Source organism: Anomaloglossus baeobatrachus, chromosome 2 (genome assembly GCF_048569485.1).
Source record: "Anomaloglossus baeobatrachus isolate aAnoBae1 chromosome 2, aAnoBae1.hap1, whole genome shotgun sequence".
Taxonomy (NCBI): Eukaryota; Metazoa; Chordata; class Amphibia; order Anura; family Aromobatidae; genus Anomaloglossus; species Anomaloglossus baeobatrachus.
The window spans coordinates 391,740,718-391,761,877 of record NC_134354.1 but is presented as its reverse complement, the minus strand read 5'-3'; the positions used below and the strand labels follow the sequence as shown (position 1 = coordinate 391,761,877).

The window sequence follows — 21,160 nt, the reverse complement described above, 5'->3', positions numbered from 1 at the left end:
ATCAATAAAGGAGATCGACTTAAATATTGGCGGCTGCTGCTTTCTACTTGAATCCATAAGGCAAGCTAGTCTAAAACTAGTTCACACACCAGTGAAAAACAATGACAGTTCTTGTATCAGAAGACCCATCCTGACCTGAGCTAACTGCTTCATAGGCATATATGAAACAGCAGGAGGCTTGGTGGTCAGGCATGGACGGTCTGCGTTTCATTGAAGTGTGCAACCGGCCTTACACGTTTCATTAAAGGGAACCTGTCACCATATTTGGTTACTATAAGCTGCGGCCACCACCAGTGGGCTGTTATATACAGTATGTTAGAATGCAGTATATAAGAGTCCAGGCCACTGTGTAGAACATGAAAATCACTTTATAATACTCACCTAAACTGTCGGTACGGTGCAGGTGGGTCAGATGAGTGTCTCCGTTCTCCGGGTGCGGCGCCTCCTCTTTTGGCCATCTTTGTAGTCTTTCTTCTGAAGCCTGGGTGCACGACGCGTCCTACGTCATGCACACAGGCGGATATTGAGGTCCTGCGCAGGTGCACTTTGATCTGCCCTGAGCTGGGCAGATCAAAGTATTGTAGTGCGCATGATCGGGACCTCAATGTCCGCCTGTGTGCATGACGTAAGACGCGTCGTGCACCCAGGCTTCAGAAGAAAGACTACAAAGATGGCAGAAAGAGGAGGCGCCGTACCCGGACAATGGAGACACCCATCTGCACCGTACCGACCATTTAGGTAAGAATTATAAAGTCATTTTTATGCACTACACAGCGGCCTGGGCTCTTCTATACAGTACATCATGTTAGAAAGCTGTATATAAGAGCCCAGTGGTGGTTGCCGCAGCTTATAGTCACCAAATCTGGTGACAGCTTCCCTTTAGGAACATATCTTGTAGAATAGGCACGGTATAATGCAGTTTAGGGCATTTAGAAAAGGGTTTTATTATTCTTCATTGAAAAGTTGTTAAATTTTGCAACGTTTTAACACAAGTTCCTCCTAATGTTTCCAAAATGGGTGGAGGGAGCGGTACGATACAGAAAGTCTTATTCAAGACAAGCAAGCTGTGATGTTCTGTGCTCCAGAAATAGAGACTATAGTCTGAGTGCATAGAGGCACACGCCACTCATGAAATACTCCAGAATCATACACCTCTTCATGAATCTGGAGCCTCGGACTGCACCTCGTCCCCTCATCAAGACCAGCAAGAAAATGTGACGGTCTTGATGAATCAGGGCCTATGTGTGTCTACAATGCTCAGTTGTAAAAATGAAAAAAAATATCATTCGTAACTGGGGCATGTAATGTTCCATGCAAAACCTAGTGTCTGGCTAGGACTTGCCATGTCCATGTACTGCTGAAATCTTAAAAGGGATTGACCAACCTCAACATTTTTATTTTTTTAAAACTGGTTAGAATGATGTAAAAGATTAAAAAGTAGCAATTCTTCGCTTACCATTCCCAAGGCACCATGGTTCTCTATACTTCCAGCTTTATCTCAATAGATCACTGTAACCAGGGGTTTCATTTTTATTTAATAAATCAATTGCACACATGAAAACAAGAAACCTTGTAATATGTCTTATCACAGAAATCTGCTTCTTTCTCTGCCAGAATTGGTCATTATCAACAGTCTCAATTCTGAGATAAAATCTGTATTCAGTGAAGAATTATTTATTACCATTACAGGAGGTGACAGTTGGTGCTGATGAGATTCTACGTATATAGAGTGCGGAGCTCTGCATCTAGCTTTTCCCTCTGCTTCTAGATCCTCCCTTTGCCTCTAGCTCTTTCCTCTACCTCTAGCTCCTTCCTCTGCCTCTAGCTCCTCCCCCTGCCTCTAGCTCTTTCCTCTGTCTCTACCTCCTCCCTATGCCTCTAGCTCTTCCCTCTGCCTCTAGCTCTTCCCTCCCTCTCTACCTCCTCCCTATGCCTCTAGCTCCCTCCCTCTGCCTCTAGTTCTTCTCTCAGCCTCTAGCTCCTCCCCCTGCCTCTAGCTCTTTCCTCTGTCTCTACCTCCTCCCTATGCCTCTAGCTCCCTCCCTCTGCCTCTAGCTCTTCCCTCTGCCTCTAGCTCTTCCCTCCCTCTCTACCTCCTCCCTATGCCTCTAGCTCCCTCCCTCTGCCTCTAGTTCTTCTCTCAGCCTCTAGCTCCTCCCTCTGCCTTTAGTTCCCCCCTCTAGCTCCTCCCTCTGCCTCTAGCTTCCCCCTCTGTCTCTAGCTCCTCCCTCTGCCTCTAGCTCTTCAATCCTCCCGACGTCAGAATCTCATCAGCACCAACTGCCATCTCCTATCTCAGTAAGGGCCGTTTCACACATCCGGCATTGCGCCGGATCCGTCACACTCCAGTACAGGCTTAATACTGTACAATTGCATCGTGGCAAGCTCCGGTCACATGCTCCGGTCACCGCAATGCCATTGTACTGTACTGGATCCGGATCCGGCAAAATGCCGGATGTGTGAAATGGCCCTAATGGGAAAGTCCTCACTGAATACAGATTATCTCAGAATTGAGAATGTTGATAATGACTAATCAGTTCTGACAGAGAAAGAAGCAGGTTTGTCTGATAAGAAATATTACTAAGCTGCTTATTTTCAGTGTGCTATTGATTTAATAAAAATGGAAAAACAACATTATGCTTTAAGCAGAAAGTACAGAAACCAGCAAGAGTACAATAGATGACAGAACAGAAACCTTGGCTAAAGCAAATACTACTTTTATTACACTGAACACAAATATAAACCCGACACTTGTTTTTTCTCCCATTTTTCATGAGTTGAACTCCAAGATCTAAGCCTCTTTCTATGTACACAAAAAGCCTTTTTCTCTCAAATATTGTTCCCAAAGTTGTCTACGTCTGTGTTAGTGAGTATTTCTCCTTTGCAGAGATAATCCATCACTGGTGTGGCATATAAGATGCTGATTAGACAATATGATTATTGCACAGGTGTGCCTTAGGCTGGCCACAATAAAAGGCCACTCTAAAATGTGTAGTTTTTTGCAGTATTGGCGGGAGGGTCCAAAAACAATTCACGGTCAACAGACCTAGTGGACATTCCTGCAGTCAACATGCCAATTGTATGATATAACAAAACTTGTGACATCTGTGGCAATGTCCTGTGTGATAAAACTGCACATTTTAGAGTGGCCTTTTATTGTGGCCAGCCTAAGGCACACCTGTGCAGTAATCATGACGTCTAATCAGATTCTTGATATGCCTCACCTGTGAGGTGGATGGATTATCATGGCAAAGGAGAAGTGTCACTAAGGCCAGAGTCACACTAGCGTATGTCTCGCAAGAGTGCAATGTGAGTAAATCTCGCATTGCACTCAGCCTAAAATAAACCAATCTGGCACCTCAGATCTGCAAGTTTTTCCACAGCCCTAATCGTACTGAGGAAAAAAAAATCACAGCATGTTGCGATTCACAGAGAGTCTTGGCTCACTCGCACCCACACAAGTCTATGGGTGTGAGTGTGTGAAACATCGGACTGCACTTAGATATCATTCAAGTGCAGTGCGATATACGCACAAACAGGCAGCGGAGGAGATGGAGAAATCACTCGCTCCCTCTGCTCCGCACTTGTGATCAGATCAAAGTTGCATGACACTCAGATCACACTCGCAGCAGAGCTGAAGCCGAGGGTCATTAGCATATCGTATCAGATGCTCTGGACTTAACAGATTTAGACAAATATGTGAACAATATTTGAGAGAAAAAGCTCTTCTGTGTACATAGAAAAAAATCTTAGAACTCCATTCAGCTCATGAAAAATGGCAGCAAAAACAAAAGTGCAGCATTGCTATTTTTGTTCAGTGTCCACATGCAAGTAATAGGCACTTTGTGCCTCCATACGGTGTGGTGTTACACTTTTGGGGGCAATACCTATGTAAGTAGGGAGCCTTATGTTACTTTTCCTGTTGAATTTGAGCATCTGTATAATATATGAGGTATACGAAAATACAGTAGGACCCCATTCACTACATGGCACTGATGCCTTATTGAATTTCTACACAACTGCGAGGTTGAAAGTAAACTATCCCCTCCTTCCCCCCAGAAAAAAAGGATTACATTTAAAGGGAGAATTCATGAAAAAAAAACATAACCTGCAGATGTGGAGTTAATCTGCAGGTAAATGGCATTGTAAAACCGCCCAGCTATTGGGAGGAAATGGACAATATCTCTCCAGAGCCTCTGGCTTTCAGTTATAGAAGTGCGGCTGGAGCAGCTTCAGTCACCACTCAGTACATAGTGAACGGCGGCTGTAACCACGCCCGGGCACTGACTGACAGCTGACTTTGTACTGATGCACTGCTGAGCCGGCTGTCAGTCAATGCTGAGTACAGTTACAGCCAGCGCTCACTATGTACTGAGTGGTGACTAAAGTTGCTCCAGCTGCACCTCTATGACTGAATCCTGGAGGCTGCCTGGAGGAATAAAATTCATTTCCTCCCAGTAACTTGGCTTTCAGTGTAGCGTTAACAGTTTTAGAACACTATTAATCCATGAATTAACCCCAAATCTACAGATTCATAGCAATTTTTGACATGACTGTTCCCTTTAACAGAATTGCAGCCGTGTCACTGTATATACAGCACAGTGTTAATAGCGTCATTCTCACATTAGCTTGCTTACTTCAGAAATGGCAGCTATAAATCAGCAATATCTCAATCTATAAGGCCCTGTTGTAAGGACAAGGGGTAAATACACACATGATTATAATGTACTTTTTTCGCTTTTCACTCCATTGAGCCCCAGTTCTTGAGATTGGTGGGGGCCATGGTGGCCAGATCTCCAGTGATTGGAACCTTATCCGTTATTTCATGGATAGGGGATAACTTTTAAACTGGAGAACAACCCATTAAGGTCTAATAGTATTCTTCATGTAGAATGTTTTAGTCAGCTGTAAGCATGTTAATATAAGTTTAAGATTAAAGGGAATCTGTCAGCAGATTTTTGCTACCTAATCTGAGAGCATAGGAAAAGAGACCCAGATTCCAATCATGTATCACTTAGATCAGGGTTCCCCAACTCCACTCATAAATGACCACCAACAATACATGTTTTCAGGATTTCCTTAGTATTGCACAGGCGATAATTTAATCACCGGCATAGGTGAGGATTCCAACACCTGTGCAATAAGGAAATCCTGAAAACATGCACTGTGCACTGTAGGTGGGCCTTTAGGACTGGAGAACACTGACTTAGATTACTGGGGGCAGCAGTTGTGCCACAGAGTTCTATGTAGCAGAGCTCAGAAAGCTAACTCCACCCACACCACAGGTCTCTGTATACATTGTCTACTGATAGTGAGCTGCTTATCAGAGGTGGTAGTGTAGTCAAAAAAATTCCACATAGGGGTGGACGCTATTCCACGTGGTTACCCTGACCCAGTCGCCCATGTGAGCAATTGTCTACTACATAGGTTTAGATAGTTATTACTCTTAAATTCTCTGGCGTTCATCTCCTATGTGGCATTTTTCATATAGCTTGACTGATGTCTCCTATGGGGTAAAGTACACTGTGCAACAGTGCGGGCCATCATATATTTGATCCTATCGTTGATTTACATGTTCCCTGCCCACTGTGGCAGTATGTTGTTGTTCGGCATCATTTTTGCTAGCCTAATTTTTTGCCAGCCTAGCAACTATTTCAATTGTGTGTGGCCCTCTGTTGTGAACAGTGTACTATTGGTATCTCACATTGTGCACCAATCTTATGTTATTTACATGGTTGTAAAATTATTTTGTATGTAAATACAATTTGTCCAAACTGTTACCCAATGAGCTAAAATTATATGATCCAATCTTGCTTTGGGTTCCCCCTGGAATGTGCGCCCCAATCTTGTTTTTTGTGCCACACGCCACCATTTCACCTGACTACTAACGTTTTGCACCTTCATAATTCGGGCTCTGATCGCATTCTTTCTTTTTCAATGTCCTATGGTTGTAGCGATTTGCCCTGGTCCATCCTTTTAGTTTTGACTATTTATGGTATTTATTATTTGCCTGTCATGTAACATTATGGATTGGCTGTTGATTATTCTTGATATTTTTTTTAGGACAGGGCTGCAGAGGTGGATCCCCCAGCACATTGTAATTAATCCCTTACCCCGTGAATAGATTACTTTTTTTCTTTGGTAAATAAACCTTTAAAAGGAAACCAACCAGCAGGATTTTCCCATATAAAGAAAGGCGGTGCCATACTGGCGCTAGGATGGGGAATAAAATCAGACCTTCACTTTTCAGATTAAATCTTTGATTGCAGGAAAAAAACGTTCATAAGGCCCAGTGCCCACGCTGTGTAGTTTTGACGCATATTTTCAGAAATGTGCAGCTAAATCTGCATGTCCATTGTAAAACCAGCAAAATCTATGAGAGTTCAGAAGTGCTGTTTCCACGTTGCTTATTTTTTCCTTGCGGATTTGGTGCAGAAAAAAAGAAATCTGCACCAAATACGCCATGGTAAAATACTTAACGTGGGCACAGCACTTCTGAATTCTCATAGACTTTGCTGGCTTCACAATGGACATGCAGGTTTTGCTGTAGATTTCTAAAAATCTGCATCAAAATACGCATCAAAATACGCAGCGTGGGCACAGGTCCTAAGGGTCCAGAAATTGTTGCATTTTTGAGTGAGTCTTTGTGGGTCAGGTCCTCTGTGTAAAGTCCTTCTCCTGCATCATCCTTTTCTTTTTTAATTTTCGCGCTTCACCACCATTATTGCAATTGGCAGCACGTGCGCATTGCTAGGGTGATTATTTGTTCAATAAAAAGCCATCAGATTTTATTGAAGACAAAGTGGAGAAGACTGAGCGATATTAGCACTGCATAGATTTAAAAGAAAAAAAAAACAAAATTCAATCTGCGCATGCACCAATGCCACTCAGTCTTCAATAAAATGGTGCCAGAGATCGCGGTATACACATGCGCTGATGCTGATGGCATTTTATTGAAGTGCAGCATGAAATTTGAATAAAGAAAAGGGACTCCGGAGGGGTACTATCTACAGAGGACCCGACCCACAAAGGCCCGGGCCAGCTGCATATGTCAATCAAAGAACGCACCAATTTCTGGACCTTTTTGAATGCTTTTTTCTACAAGATCCAATCTGAAAAGTGAAGGTATGATTTTATGCACCATGCTAATGCCAGTATGGCACGGCTTTATATGTGAAAATCCTGCTGGTTGGTTCCCTTTAAAGTGAAGCTGTCACCAGATTTTATGACTAATCTGTGGCCACCACCAGTGGGATCTTATATACAGCAGTCTAACATGCTGTATATAAGAGCCCAGGCCGCTGTATAGAACAAAAAAACCCTTTATAATACTTACCTAAACGGTCGGTACGGTGCAGATAAGTGAGATGGGTGTCTCCGTTCTCCGGGTGCGGCGCCTCCTCTTTCGGCCATCTTTGACCTCCTTCTTCTGAAGCCGGGGTGCATGATGCGTCCTATGTCATCCACACGTGCCGGCATTGAGGTCCTGTGCAGGCACACTTTGATCTGCCCTGAGCAGGACAGATCAAAGTATTGTAGTGCGCATGTGCAGGATCCTCAATTGCGGCCTGTGTGGATGACATAGGACGCGTCTTGCACCCAGGCTTCAGAAGAAAAAGGACAAAGATGGCCAAAAGAGGAAGCGCCGCACCTGGAGAACGGAGACACCCATCTGCACAGTACCGACCATTTAGGTAAGTATTATAAAGTCAGTTTTACGTTCTACACAGCGGCCTGGGCTTTTATATACAGCATGTTAGAATGATGTATATAAGAGCCCGGTGGTGGCTGCAACTTATAGGCCCCAAATCTGGTGACAGGTTCCCTTTAGGAACAGATCTTGTAGAATAGGCAGGTTATAATGCAGTTTAGGGCATTTAGAAAAGGGTTTTATTCTTATTTTTCATTGAAAAGTTGTTAAATTTTGCAACGTTTTAATACAAGTTTCTCCTAATGTTTCCAAAATGGGTGGAGGGAGCGGTACGATACAGAAAGTCTTATTCAAGACAAGCAAGCTGTGACGTTCTGTGCTCCAGAAATAGAGACTATAGTCTCTGAGTGCATAGAGGCACACGCCACTCATGAAATACTCCAGAATCATACACCTCTTCATGAATTTGCTACCATGGCTAAGGGTGCTTAACACACCAGAAATGCGTCAGTGTTTTTCATTGCTATAAGCCAATATAGATGTTATTCGGAATTTTTAATATGTATCAATAAAAAAGACTTATGTCTTCGGAGCTTGATCTCTTTTCCCTGCTTTACCAAACAAAAGATCCACTGAGCAGCTACCTATTGTATATAATGCGTATTAGCTTTTCCATTAGGTATGGGAGACCCTACCGTAGCTACAAGAACACTAATGGAACATTTTCTTCAGTATGAATGCCGGTGTAAATCAAAACATTGAACAATATGCACCAAAATTATTAAAAAATGTCAGTAAGTGGTGGAAAACACAGAACAGTCAGCTGAATTACAGCAAGAAATCTGCCAAACCCTTGTGCTGGATAGCATTACCACGGAGGCAGAGACAACCGGCGGAGCAGCAGAAATACATTTAGTATAGGGCATATTTACTATAGCAAGAAAGATCTTTCCACTTTCACATTTTACTGGCAATGAAAGGCACAATGTAACAACGAAACAAATCCCTGAATAATTCCTTACAGCAATATTAATGGCACACCCAAGTAAGTTTTATTCTCCTGGGAGCCACTGCGCCATAGGGTCATAGTTTTACATAGAAAAAACAAAATACAAAAAAAAAAATCTAACATTGTTAAGTTAATGATTTTTCTTGTTAAAGAATATAAATCTAATGAGCAGCTTCAGATTTGATGATTTTAGTAATTAATATCTATTAAAATATGCTGGCAAGTGTCCTTTAGTTTCCCGGACTTTGTGAGAAGTGAGACCCCAAGCTTCAGGGTGGTAGGATCCCGCCATGCACAGGAGCCCTCTGTGGTCGCTCTCGCAGTGAAAGCGTGAGATCTTTGCACTAATCTAGCGCTGATGCATTTACCAAATGTTCTCAATAGAGCGATAACTGATCAGTAAGCACTAGGTAAAGGATATGGCAGAGGAGTCACTGCGAGGGCGGCCACGGAGGCCATCTCCTATGTCTTCCACTAGTTATCACAGGCTAATCCTAGGAGGTGGGGTAAGCGTCCTACAGTAGACACGAGTATGTCAGCTTCATAAAGGAGTGGAAGCATTTAATTGAATGGAATCCTATGATGTTGTCAACCCTAGGGCTCGCTGCCATGTATTTTGCAGAATCATACTATAAATTTCCTATAGTTGGATAGTTCTAATATAAAATGGCAAAAAATGAGATTGCCGATGTGGGGTACAAATGCATCAAGAACCCAGGTAAGTTTCCTATTGAAGTGATGCAAATAAAGCCATTATTAAAACATGGTCTCTTTTATATATCTGGCCCTTGTAAAATGTCTAGTAACAACATCTCATAAAACATGAACTCCAGTGACTTACCTATGTCTTGAAATATATATATATATATAATTTCCCCTGAAATTACAAAAAGTGACGTATAGTGCAATAAAGCAAAGGGTTACTGTGGACCCGGCTGACAATGCTCATCAGCGCCACAAGGTAAAGCTGCTACTTTTCCTTCCATCATGGGCTCTATACAATAAAAGAACTCTGCTTATCTACCAAAAATGTAAATGCAGTGAATGGAGAGCTGTCAGTTGCCTTACGTAGCCAGAGACAGAAGCTGAGAGTTGGAAGTAAGAAGACTACAAAAATATAGAAAATAACAGTCCATTGGCTGATTTCCAGTCTATTTAGAAAAACTGCTAAGGCTGATGTCATCCCCTTGCAGTAAGGCTTCCACAGGGACCAGAGAGGAGGGATTCTCCGGACTCTGGAGCGACAGGAAGTCTGAAATGTCTATAGAAGAAGGTGTCCATGGCTGCGAGTCTGTAGAGTTCAATAAATGTCCACTGCTTCCTTCACAGGGTGACGGTGGAAGGGGTATAGTCACAGGGGGGGATGGCGCCGCTGCTGGTTTGGGGTCAGAGTTAGATTCTGATGTGGAACATCTTTTGCGCTTTACAGGTGTCTCTTTAACACCGTCTCTGCAGGAACAGTGACACTGACAGGACTCCTCTTGTTTTATGATGATAACAGGAAGGCTCAGACCAATCTGCTGTACGGTATTAACTGGAAAAGAAAGCCAAAGTTAGAATCTACACTGGATATGGGGGGGATGGTGGGCGTAATGTAAGAAATCACCAAAACATTGGAACTGATAAAAATGGCCTCTATAATACAGTGCACAGCTGCTAGCATTGAGAAGCTCTAACATACGCTTGACCCTTCTGTCTCAGCACAGCTATGACCATCAAAGTCTGCTCAACTCACGGTAAAGAACAGAAGCTGTGCAGGTGCAATAGACTAGTCAATCACATCTGTTGCACCTGCGCAACTCCTGTTCTTTACCGTGTAGGCACTAGAGTTGAGCAGACTTTGATGTGACTGATCTGCCCTACATAATCCAGCCTGTTGCACCTGCGCAGCTCCTGTTCTTTACCGTGTAGGCACTAGAGTTGAGCAGACTTTGATGTTACTGACCTGCCCTAGATAATCCAGCCTGTTGCACCTGCGCAGCTCCTGTTGTTTACCGTGTAGGCACTAGAGTTGAGCAGACTTTGATGTTACTGACCTGCCCTACATAATCCAGCCTGTTGCACCTGCGCAGCTCCTGTTCTTTACCGTGTAGGCACTAGAGTTGAGCAGACTTTGATGTTACTGACCTGCCCTACATAATCCAGCCTGTTGCACCTGCGCAGCTCCTGTTGTTTACCGTGTAGGCACTAGAGTTGAGCAGACTTTGATGTTACTGACCTGCCCTACATAATCCAGCCTGTTGCACCTGCGCAGCTCCTGTTCTATACAGTGTAGGCACTAGAGTTGAGCAGACTTTGATGTGACTGATCTGCCCTACATAATCCAGCCTGTTGCACCTGCGCAGCTCCTGTTCTATACAGTGTAGGCACTAGAGTTGAGCAGACTTTGATGTTACTGACCTGCCCTACATAATCCAGCCTGTTGCACCTGCGCAGCTCCTGTTCTTTACCGTGTAGGCACTAGAGTTGAGCAGACTTTGATGTTACTGATCTGCCCTACATAATCCAGCCTGTTGCACCTGCGCAGCTCCTGTTGTTTACCGTGTAGGCACTAGAGTTGAGCAGACTTTGATGTTACTGACCTGCCCTACATAATCCAGCCTGTTGCACCTGTGCAGCTCCTGTTCTATACAGTGTAGGCACTAGAGTTGAGCAGACATTGATGTTACTGACCTGCCCTACATAATCCAGCCTGTTGCACCTGCGCAGCTCCTGTTCTATACCGTGTAGGCACTAGAGTTGAGCAGACTTTGTGGATAATGTAGGAGATGTCAGCCACACCAATCAATGCAGGATGACTGCGAAGGCACCAAGGTGAAACCTACTACACCCACTGGACTGAACAGTGTCGATTAGAATACAGTGCAGAAGTATTACAAAAGGTATTTTCTTATATATGCAGTTCAGCTGGGCTCTTAAGAACAGGTTGGTGGAGTGCCGTTTAAGATGGATTGAAAGTGGTGGATTAAATGTTTATAGAGAAAACCTGGTGAGAAGTTTCCTTTAAGGGGGTGTGCACACAGCGTCTTAAGATGCCAACGAAACCCCTGTTTTGACCAAGACAAAAACGTTTCATGAAAACACCAGCTTACATTTTCCTGAAGCTTCTTCGCCAGCTTTGTGGCGGTGGCTTTGCCACCAACGTCTTTGTTCTATACCTATACCGTACAGTACGTACGAAAAGTATTCAGGCCCCTTTAAATTTTTTACTCTTTGTTTCACTGCAGCCATTTGGGAAATTCAAAAAAGTTATTTTTTTTTTCTGATTAATGTACACTCTGCACCCCATATTGACAGGAAAAAAAAACCAGACATTTTTGCAAATTTATTAAACAAGAAAAACTAAAATATCACATGGTCATAAGTATTCAGACCCTTTGCTCAGTATTGAGTAGAAGCAACCTTTTGAGCTAGTACACCTGGATTTGGGGATCCTCTGCCATTCTTCCTTGCAGATCCTCTCCTGTTCTGTCAGGTTGGATGGTGAATGTTGGTTGACAGTCATTTTCAGGTCTCTCTAGAAATGCTCAATTGGGTTTAGGTCAGGGCTCTGGCTGGACCAGTCAAGAATGGTCACAGTTGTTCTGAAGCCACTTCTTTGTTATTTTAGCTGTGTGCTTAGGGTTATTGTCTTGATGGAAGGTGAACCTTCGGCCATGCCGAGGTCCAAAGCACTCTGGAAGAGGTTTTTCTTCCAGGATTTCTCTGTACTTGGCCGCATTCATCTTTCCTTCAATTGCAACCAGTCGCCCTGTCCCTGCAGCTGAAAAACACCCCTATAGCATGATGCTGCCATCACGTTTCACTGTTGGGATTGTATTAGGCAGGTGATGAGCAGTGCCTGGTTTTCTCCACAAATACCGCTTAGAATTATCATCATTATTATTATAAAGTTCTATCTTCATCTTATCAGACCAGAGAATTTTATTTCTCATAGTCTGGGAGTCCTTCATGTGTTTTTTGCAAATATCTATGCTGGCTTTCATATCTTGCACAGAGGAGGGACAGTCTGCCATAAAGGCCCGACTGGTGGAAGGCTGCAGTGATAGTTGACTTTGTGGAACTTTATCCCATCTCCCTACTGCATCTCTGGAGCTCAGCCACAGTGATCTTGGGGTTCTTCTTTACCTCTCTCACAAAGGCTCTTCTCCTACGATTACTCAGTTTGTCTGGACGGCCAGGTCTAGGAAGAGTTCTGGTCCCAAACTTCTTTCATATAAGGATTATAGAGGCCACTGTGCTCTTAGGAACATTGAGTACTGCAGAAATTCTTTTGTAACCTTGGCCAGATCTGTGCCTTGCCACAATTCTGTCTCTGAGCTCCTTGGGCAGTTCCTTTGACCTCATGATTCTCATTTGGTCTGACATGCACTGTGAGCTGTGAAGTCTTATATAGACAGGTGTGCGCTTTTCCAAATCAAGTCCTATCAGTTTAATTAAATACAGCTGGACTTCAATGAAGGAGTAGAACCATCTCAAGGAGGATCACAAGGAAATGGACAACATGTGACTTAAATATTAGTGTCTGACCACAAGGGTCTGAATACTTATTGACCTTGTGATATTTCAGTTTTTCTTGTTTAATACATTTACAAAAATTTCTACATTTCTGTTTTTCTTCTGGTAAGATGGGATGAGAAAGTTAGATTAACTTTTTGAATTTACCAAATGGCTGCAATGAAACAAAAAGTGAAAAATTTAAAGGGGACTGAATACTTTCCGTACCCACTGTATATAGAATGTAATGAAGAATAAGCATGTAATTTCTTTCAACTGCTTCAAGGTTTCCGAACCATGAAGCAGGTAAAAGAAATAAGTGACGGAACATGAGCACAGCAATGTCTTGCTATTGCTGTGCATTGTATTCATTTTTTTGTAAACTTGTTGTGGTGCTTTTTTAAAAGCAGTTTCCAGGCAGAATTCACCTGAAAAAGAGTTTGTGTGCACATATGGTAAAGCAGTGGTCCCCAATCTTTGTTACTTGGAGAGCCACATTTAGGTCTGAGAGGGTGACAAGCCACATCCAGAGCCATCTCCTCCCTCAGAGTAGTGACATCTAGCTTCTGCCTCCCCCACTGCAGTGACACCAAAAGCCCACCTTATCGATAGAACGACAGCCAGTTTCCCACAGAAGTAACATCAAGGAAGTATACTTGCATCCAGGGGTTCTCAGGTTAGCAGTACTGGTGATTTTCGCATCAAGCACTCTGACCACACCATCACATCGAGCTTTAATCACCCCTTTATCTGGCAGTATCATTTATTATAATTTCTTATATGTGCATCCAGATCTGCTCTTGTATATGGGGCTACTTACAAAAGTCACCAACTGAAGTCCTACTCTTCAAAGCAGTTTGCTAAACCTGGTGCTCATTCACCAAATTGGCAGACAGCCAAAAGACACACATCATGAACCCGTGAGTCACATCCATCTTTCCTTCAATACAGTGCAGTCGTCCTGTCCCCTTTGCAGAAAAGCACCCTCAAAGTATGATGTTTCCACCCTGATGCTTCACATTTGAAACAGTGCTCTTGAGGTTGTCCTCATTCTCCTCCTTCCTCCAAACACGGTGAGTGGAATTAATACCAAAAAGTTCTATTTTGGACTCATCTGACCACATCTCCTCTGGATCATCCAGATGGTCATTGGTGAACTTCAAATGGCCCTGGACATGTGTTGGTGGGAGCAGCGGGACCTTGCGTGCCCTGCATCATTTTAATCCATGACGGCGTAGTGCGTTACTAACTGTAATCTTTGTGACTGTGGTCCCAGCTCTCTTCAGGTCATTGACCAAGTCCTCTCATTTAGGTTTGGTCTGACTCCTGACCTTTCTCAGTATCATCCTTACCCCACAAGGTGAGCCCCAGACCGAGTAAGATTGACAGTCATTTTGTGTTTTTTCCATTTTCTAATAATTGCGCCAACAGCTGTTGCCTCCTACCTATTGTCCTGTAGCTCATCTCAGCTTGTGTAGTTCTACAATTTTGTCGCTGGTGTCCTCAGCCCATTCTTTGGTCTTGACCATGGTGGAGAAGTTGGAGTGTGATTGAGTGTGTGGACAGGTGTCTTTTATACAGGTAACAGATTCAAACAGAAGCAATAAATGCATGTAATCAGTGTAGCGTAGGAGGGATTCTTAAAGAACATAACAGGTCTGTGAGAGCAAGAATTCTTGCTGGTTAGTAGGTGATCAAAAATACTTACCGTATTTTTCAAAATTATAAGACGCACTTTTCCTCCCAAAAATTTGGGAAGAAAATGAGGGATGAGTCTTAAAATCCAAATATAGCTTTGCCTGGGGGGCCCATCTGTGCGGCGATCGGGTGACCGGGTGCCTGTGGCTGCGTGCGGGCGGCTGGGAGCCTGCGTGCGGGCGGCAGCCGGGTGCCTGCGTGCGGGCGGCAGCCGGGTGCCTGCGTGCGGGCGGCAGCCGGGTGCCTGCGTGCGGGCGGCAGCCGGGTGCCTGTCGGTGCTGGCTGCCTCTCTGTGCGGGTGGGCGGGCGGCCTGGCAGGCTGCCACTCTGTGCATGCAGGCGGCTGTGCAGTAGGTTTCCCAGTCTGTCCACGGTCCCAGTTTCAAATGATGGCGCCCGGAGCGGGCACGTGTGCAGATGGAGCTCTTGGATGAGAGCTCCATCTGCGTATGTGCCGCTCCGGGAGTCTACGCGTGCGCAGATGGAGCCCTTGGATGAAAGCTTCATCTGTGCATGCGCCGCTCCAGGCGCCATCATTTGATCTGGGACTGAGGACACTGGGACACTCAGCGCACCGACCCGGCGCTGCTGCTGCCACTACTGACCCGCCGCGCCTGCCGCCACGGACACAGCCGCCTTGGACGCCGCCGCCACTGACACGCCGCGGCTGCCAGCACAACCTCTGCCTCCTGTGACCTCGCTTCCCTACCACTCCTGATCCCCTCCGGTAAGACAACACCGGAGTATAAGACGGACCCCATTTTTATTTTTTTACTTTTTTTTTTCTCTCTAAATTTGGGGTGCGTCTTATAATCCAGTGCGTCTTATAAAGCGAAAAATACGGTATTTTATGCAATAAAATACAATTTAATTATTTAAAAGTTATAAGATGTGATTTTCTGGACTTTTTTTGGATTCTGTCTGTCACAGTTGAAGTGTACCTATGATAAAAATTACAGACTTCTCCATTCTTTGTAGGTAGGAAAACTTGCAAAATCAGCAGTGAATCAAATACTTATTTTTCCCACTGTATGTATTGCAGGCGGTAGGTGTCAAAATACACAAAAATCACTCCTTGATAGCTTCTGTGCAAACATAATTACATGGTTCTAAAAGTGTTCAGATTTTTCCACTATAGTTTGTGTAAATATAAAATACAGATTTTCTATATTCATAGCAACGTACAGATGTACACAGAAAGGTTTCCAGACATACCTCCAGTGCCAGTAAACGGGACTGTAGTGGTGAAGAATACCTTCTCAACCTTTGGAGCTTGCTGCTGTTTACAGAAAGAAAGTTCATTATGTCAGGAAAATTAGGTCCAATACAACAAAAGTTTCTCTCAATGTTGGAATAGAAATTCACATACAAGAAAAGGGAACTATATTGACTATAGTCAGCAGTGGGGTGCCACAGGGATCTGTGCTAGGACCAATTCTTTTTAATCTCTTTATTAATGACTTTGTGGATGGGATTGATAGTAAGGCTATGTGCGCACTAGACCGTTTTTCCCGCGGATTTACCCGCGGATTTGCCCCGGAAATTTCTTGAGAAATGTCTGCAATCTTTGTACAGACATTTCCCATGAAATTCAATGAGAAAAAAAAATAGTTGTGCGCACTGTGCGGATTTTTCTCAAGAAAATTTCTTAAGAAAATTTTCTCGAGAAACTTTCTTGAGAAAATGTGCATGTCCATTAATTTCCGCAGGTACCTGCGGTATTCCGGGGGTATTCCGCAGGTAGCAATGATGTGCGGTATACCACCGGAATAGCCGCGATTTACCTGCGGTAATGCCCATCGCTGCCTGCGGTTTTGCAGGAAGCGATGTCATTATGCCAGGAAGAGGAGCAGAGTAAACACACGTCACACTCCCTGGACGCCGCACAGAAGCACTTCCGTGCGACCTCCAGGTGCCCGTGCAGTCTGTGTCCTGCTCCGGCCTCGCGGCTGCCTGCACTGCAGGGTGTCAGTGTTTGCCCGCAGTGTCAGCAGCCTGTCACGCGGCAGCGCAGGCAGACACTGACATCCTGCAGTGCTGGGAGCCGCGGGGATGACGATCGCTGCTGTCAGGAGGTGAGATCATTACCTGCTGTGACGATCTCCTGCCTCCTGACGTCATCGCTGTCACTGCTGTCTATGCCCGTCTCGCGAGCGGCCCGAGACTGTCACTGGCGGTGACGTCACGGGCTCTCGCGATAAGTCAGTGACAGCGCTGACGTCAGCAGTACAGGAGATGATCACAGAAGGTAATGATCTCATCTATGCTCCTGATGGCAGCGCTTGTCATCCCCTGCAGTGACCTGAGCTGACCTATTGATGTTAGCTCAGGTCACTGCATTGCTCTCCCAGCCAATGGGGAACATTCTGTTTTTCATTGACAGGGACAGCGACTATGGTATGGATCGTCGTGCCCCCCTCCCACCTTATTGGATTACGCCGGACGTGGAATTGATTGTGCTCTTTTCAATAAATTGGTTAAAGAGGGAATGTTTTGGGGAGTGTTTTTTCAAATAAAACTTTTTTTGTTGTCTATTTTTTAATTATTACTGACTGGGTTGGTGATGTCGGGTATCTGATAGACGCCTGACCTCACCAACCCCAGGGCTTGATGCCAGGTGACATTACACATCTGGCATCAACCCCATATATTACCCCGTTTGCCAACGCACCAGGGCGCGGGATGAGCTGGGGCAAAGCGCCAGGATTGGCACGTCTAATGGATGCGCCACTTCTGGGGCGGCTGCGGCCTGCTATTTTTAGGCTGGGGAGTGTCCGATAACAGTGGACCTCCCTAGTCTGAGAATATCAGACCCCAGCTGTCCGCTTTACCTTGGCTGGTGATCCAATATGGGGGGGACCCCACGTTTTTTGTTTTAAATTATTTATATAATTTAAAATAACAGCGTGGGGTGCCCACTGTTTTGGATTATCAGCCAAGGTGAAGCTGCCAGCGGTGGTCTGCAGGCTGCAGCAGTCTGCTTTACCCTAGCTGGCTACAAAAAATGGGGGGACCTCACGTCGTTTTTTTTAATTATTTATTTATTTTATGGCTAAATACAAGGCTAAGCACCCTTAAGGCTACTTTCACACATCCGGCTTGAGCTCTGCGGCTCAATCCGGCTGTGCAAGCTATGCAACGGATGCGGTGAAAACACCGCATCCTTTGCATAAGTTTTTCCTGTGCGGCCAGTCCGGTTTTTGCCGCTTGCGGCATGCTACTGAGCATGCACGTGGCAAAAACCGCATGCGGCGGCCGGATGCGGTTATTGCCGCATCGCGCCGCATCCGGCCGCCATAGGCATGCATTGAAAAATGCGCCGCATCTGCCGAATGCGGCGCGATGCGGTTTTTTTTGCCGCACGAAAAAACGTGCCAGGCAACGTTCCATCCGGCCGCCGCATCGGCTACATCTGCCGCATGCGGCAAAAAACGGACGGAACGCAAGCCCATGCGGCACAATGCAGCACTAATTAAAGTCTATGCAGGAAAATCGCAACCGGCAGCAAAAAAAATCGGTTGCGATTTTCATGCAAAGTGCCGGATTGTGCCGCATAGCAAAAACCGGAGGTGTGAAAGTAGCCTAAGTGCCACATGAAAGTCACTAAAGGGTGCAAGCTTAGAAAATGCAGGGAGGTGGAACATTATATAGGTTTTTCTCATCTATCTATCTATCTATCTATCCCTCTATCTATCTATCTATCTATCCCTCTATCTATCTATTCATCTATCTATCTATCCATCTATCTATCTATCTATTCATCTATCTATCTATCCCTCTATCTATCTATCTATCTATTCATCTATCTATCTATCCCTCTATCTATCTATCTATTCATCTATCTATCCCTCTATCTATCTATCTATTCATCTATCCATCTTTCCCTCTATCCATTATCTGTCTATCGATTATCTTTATTATTTATTGCAGGGACAAACCTGCGGTAAATCCGCGGTAAATCCGCGGCAAATCCGCGGCAAAAACGCATGCGGATTTGGTGCGGATTTTTTCCGCAGGTCCGGAAATCTTTCACTGGCAGAAGTTTCTCAAGAAATTTTCTTGAGAAACTTCACATTTCTAGTGCGCACATAGCCTAAAGGGTCAGTCTTTGCTGATGACACCAAACTATGTAGGATATTAAAAACTGACCTTGATAGTACAATATTACAAAACGATCTGGATAAGATGTCAGAATGGGCAGATACTTGGCAAATGAGGTTTAATGTTGATAAATGTAAAGTAATACACCTTGGACCGAGTAATCCTATAACTGCGTATACATTAAATGGAAGTAAACTCGGGACTACAGAACAGGAGAAGGACTTGGGTGTTCTCATTACAAATAAGCTGAGCAGCAGCACTCAATGTCAAGCAGCAGCTGCAAAAGCAAACAAGATTTTAGGGTGTAGAAAAAGAGAGATTAGATCCCGTGATCCCCACGTATTGTTACCCCTCTATAAATCACTTGTAAGGCCACATCTGGAATATGGGATCCAGTTTTGGTCTCCACATTTAAAAAGGATATTAAGAAGGTAGAGTCAGTTCAAAGGCGGGCAACTAGACTATTACAAGGAATGGAAGGCCTCCCATATGATGACAGGTTGAAAAAGTTAGATATGTTTAGCTTAGAAAAAAGACGTCTCAGAGGAGATCTCATTTATATGTATAAATACATGTGTGGTCAATATAAAGGACTGGCACATGACTTATTTCTTCCAAAGACAATACTAAGGACCAGGGGGCACTCACTGCGAGTGGAAGAAAAGCGATTCCGACACCTAAATAGGAAAGGGTTCTTTACAGTTAGAGCGGTCAGAATGTGGAATACACTACCACAAGAGGTAGTAATGGCAGATACTATAACAGCTTTTAAAAAAGGGCTGGATGATCTCCTCACTACACAACATTATTGGTTATAAATGACTTAGTGACCAAATGTAGAATTGGTGGAGGAAGGTTGAACTAGATGGACCAGGGGCTTTTTTCAACCTATGTAACTGGCAAATACCGGAGTATTAAAGAGCTCCTAAAAAGCATCTTATTTCACAGGTTTCTACACTTGTATTTTAGATTAAAGGTAGGGTCTCGCGTTTTTTTATTTTTGTATTAATAATAGTGATTATGAAATCAAGTATTTTTAATACAAAATTAAATTCACTGTTTATTTAGTTTTTATTTAAATTCTAATTTTACTGAAGCACTGGGCGCTGCCATCTTGGATTTACTGTGTGTAACGACAGTTACTCGCCTCATTTATGGCAGCGCCCTAGGCATAGAAGACCGTTGTCGGACTGCTACCCTATACTTAACACCGGTGCCGGGCAGCGGTGATTGCACCGAAACTGATCCTGGCTGCTCCCCACTCTGCCGGTCACAGATATTGCAACCAGGTCAATGCTTACAAGCGCTATTGAAGAACGTGGAAGCATTGCACACTTTACCTAGGAGGCTGGCCTCCTCTGATAAGACTGCTGTGATGGCTGGAAACCTAGGTGATTAGCAGTACACATTAAAACTTCATTTTGCTCTGTTCTTGAGAACAGAGAGGATTTTTAATAACAAGTAAATACAAATGCACACTTTTACAAGCACTTTTAACGATCTATGGTAATGAGAATAACCCTTATAGAGAATATTCCAAGAATTAGTAAGCTACACTGCCTACAACCGCTGGAATGAAAGATAAACCCAATACCAGCACATCACCCCCTGAGATACCACTGTCATTAGTAACTGCAGCACCTAAGTAGACATTGCCCAATTATTCATTCCTTCCCGGACACTGAAATGGCATCAATGCTGATGGGCTGTCATATCAGCCGTGGGCCACTGGGTAGATAAATGCCATAGTACTCCTATAAAGCTCTGATATTTAAAGATACAGATCATTAAGCCGCAAAGAGAATACTGTTTTTTTCATAACCGTTGTTCCAAAAACAATAAGGCCCTGTGGGCACTAGAAAATGGAATTTTCTTAAGAAAATTCCGCAGGCTCTGAAAGATTTCCGCACCCGCGGAAAAAAACGCAAATAAAACCACAACGAAATCCGCATGCGTTTTGGTGCGGTTTTTCCGCAGGTTGGTACATGTGTTTTAATGCATTCAATGCAATAACGCACATTGAAAAAAAAAAAAAGTTAATTTCCTTCTGATATAGATCGATAAATAAATAGATAGATAGAAGGATAGATAGAGGGATAGATAGATAGATACATTGATAGAAAGATAAATAGATAGATAATAGATAGATATATAGATAGATGGATAGATAGATAATCAATAGATAGAGGACAGATCAATCAATA

General features: G+C 43.9%; 1 protein-coding gene across 2 annotated transcripts in view; it reads right to left on the bottom strand.

The window, feature by feature from the left end:
- Positions 1–8,680: 8,680 nt before the first annotated feature.
- MTF1 (metal regulatory transcription factor 1) overlaps positions 8,681–21,160 on the bottom strand; it is an 81,150-nt gene continuing 68,670 nt past the window's right edge. The window contains exons 9-10 of one of the 2 annotated variants that reach the window (XM_075336064.1): positions 16,071–16,134; positions 8,681–10,194 (exon numbers count right to left, since the gene is read on the bottom strand). In XM_075336064.1, coding sequence (XP_075192179.1) covers positions 9,812–10,194; positions 16,071–16,134 — 447 coding nt within the window. In that variant the 3' untranslated portion in view covers positions 8,681–9,811. The remainder of the gene's footprint in view (positions 10,195–16,070; positions 16,135–21,160) is intronic. The other variant, XM_075336065.1, reaches the window with a different exon arrangement.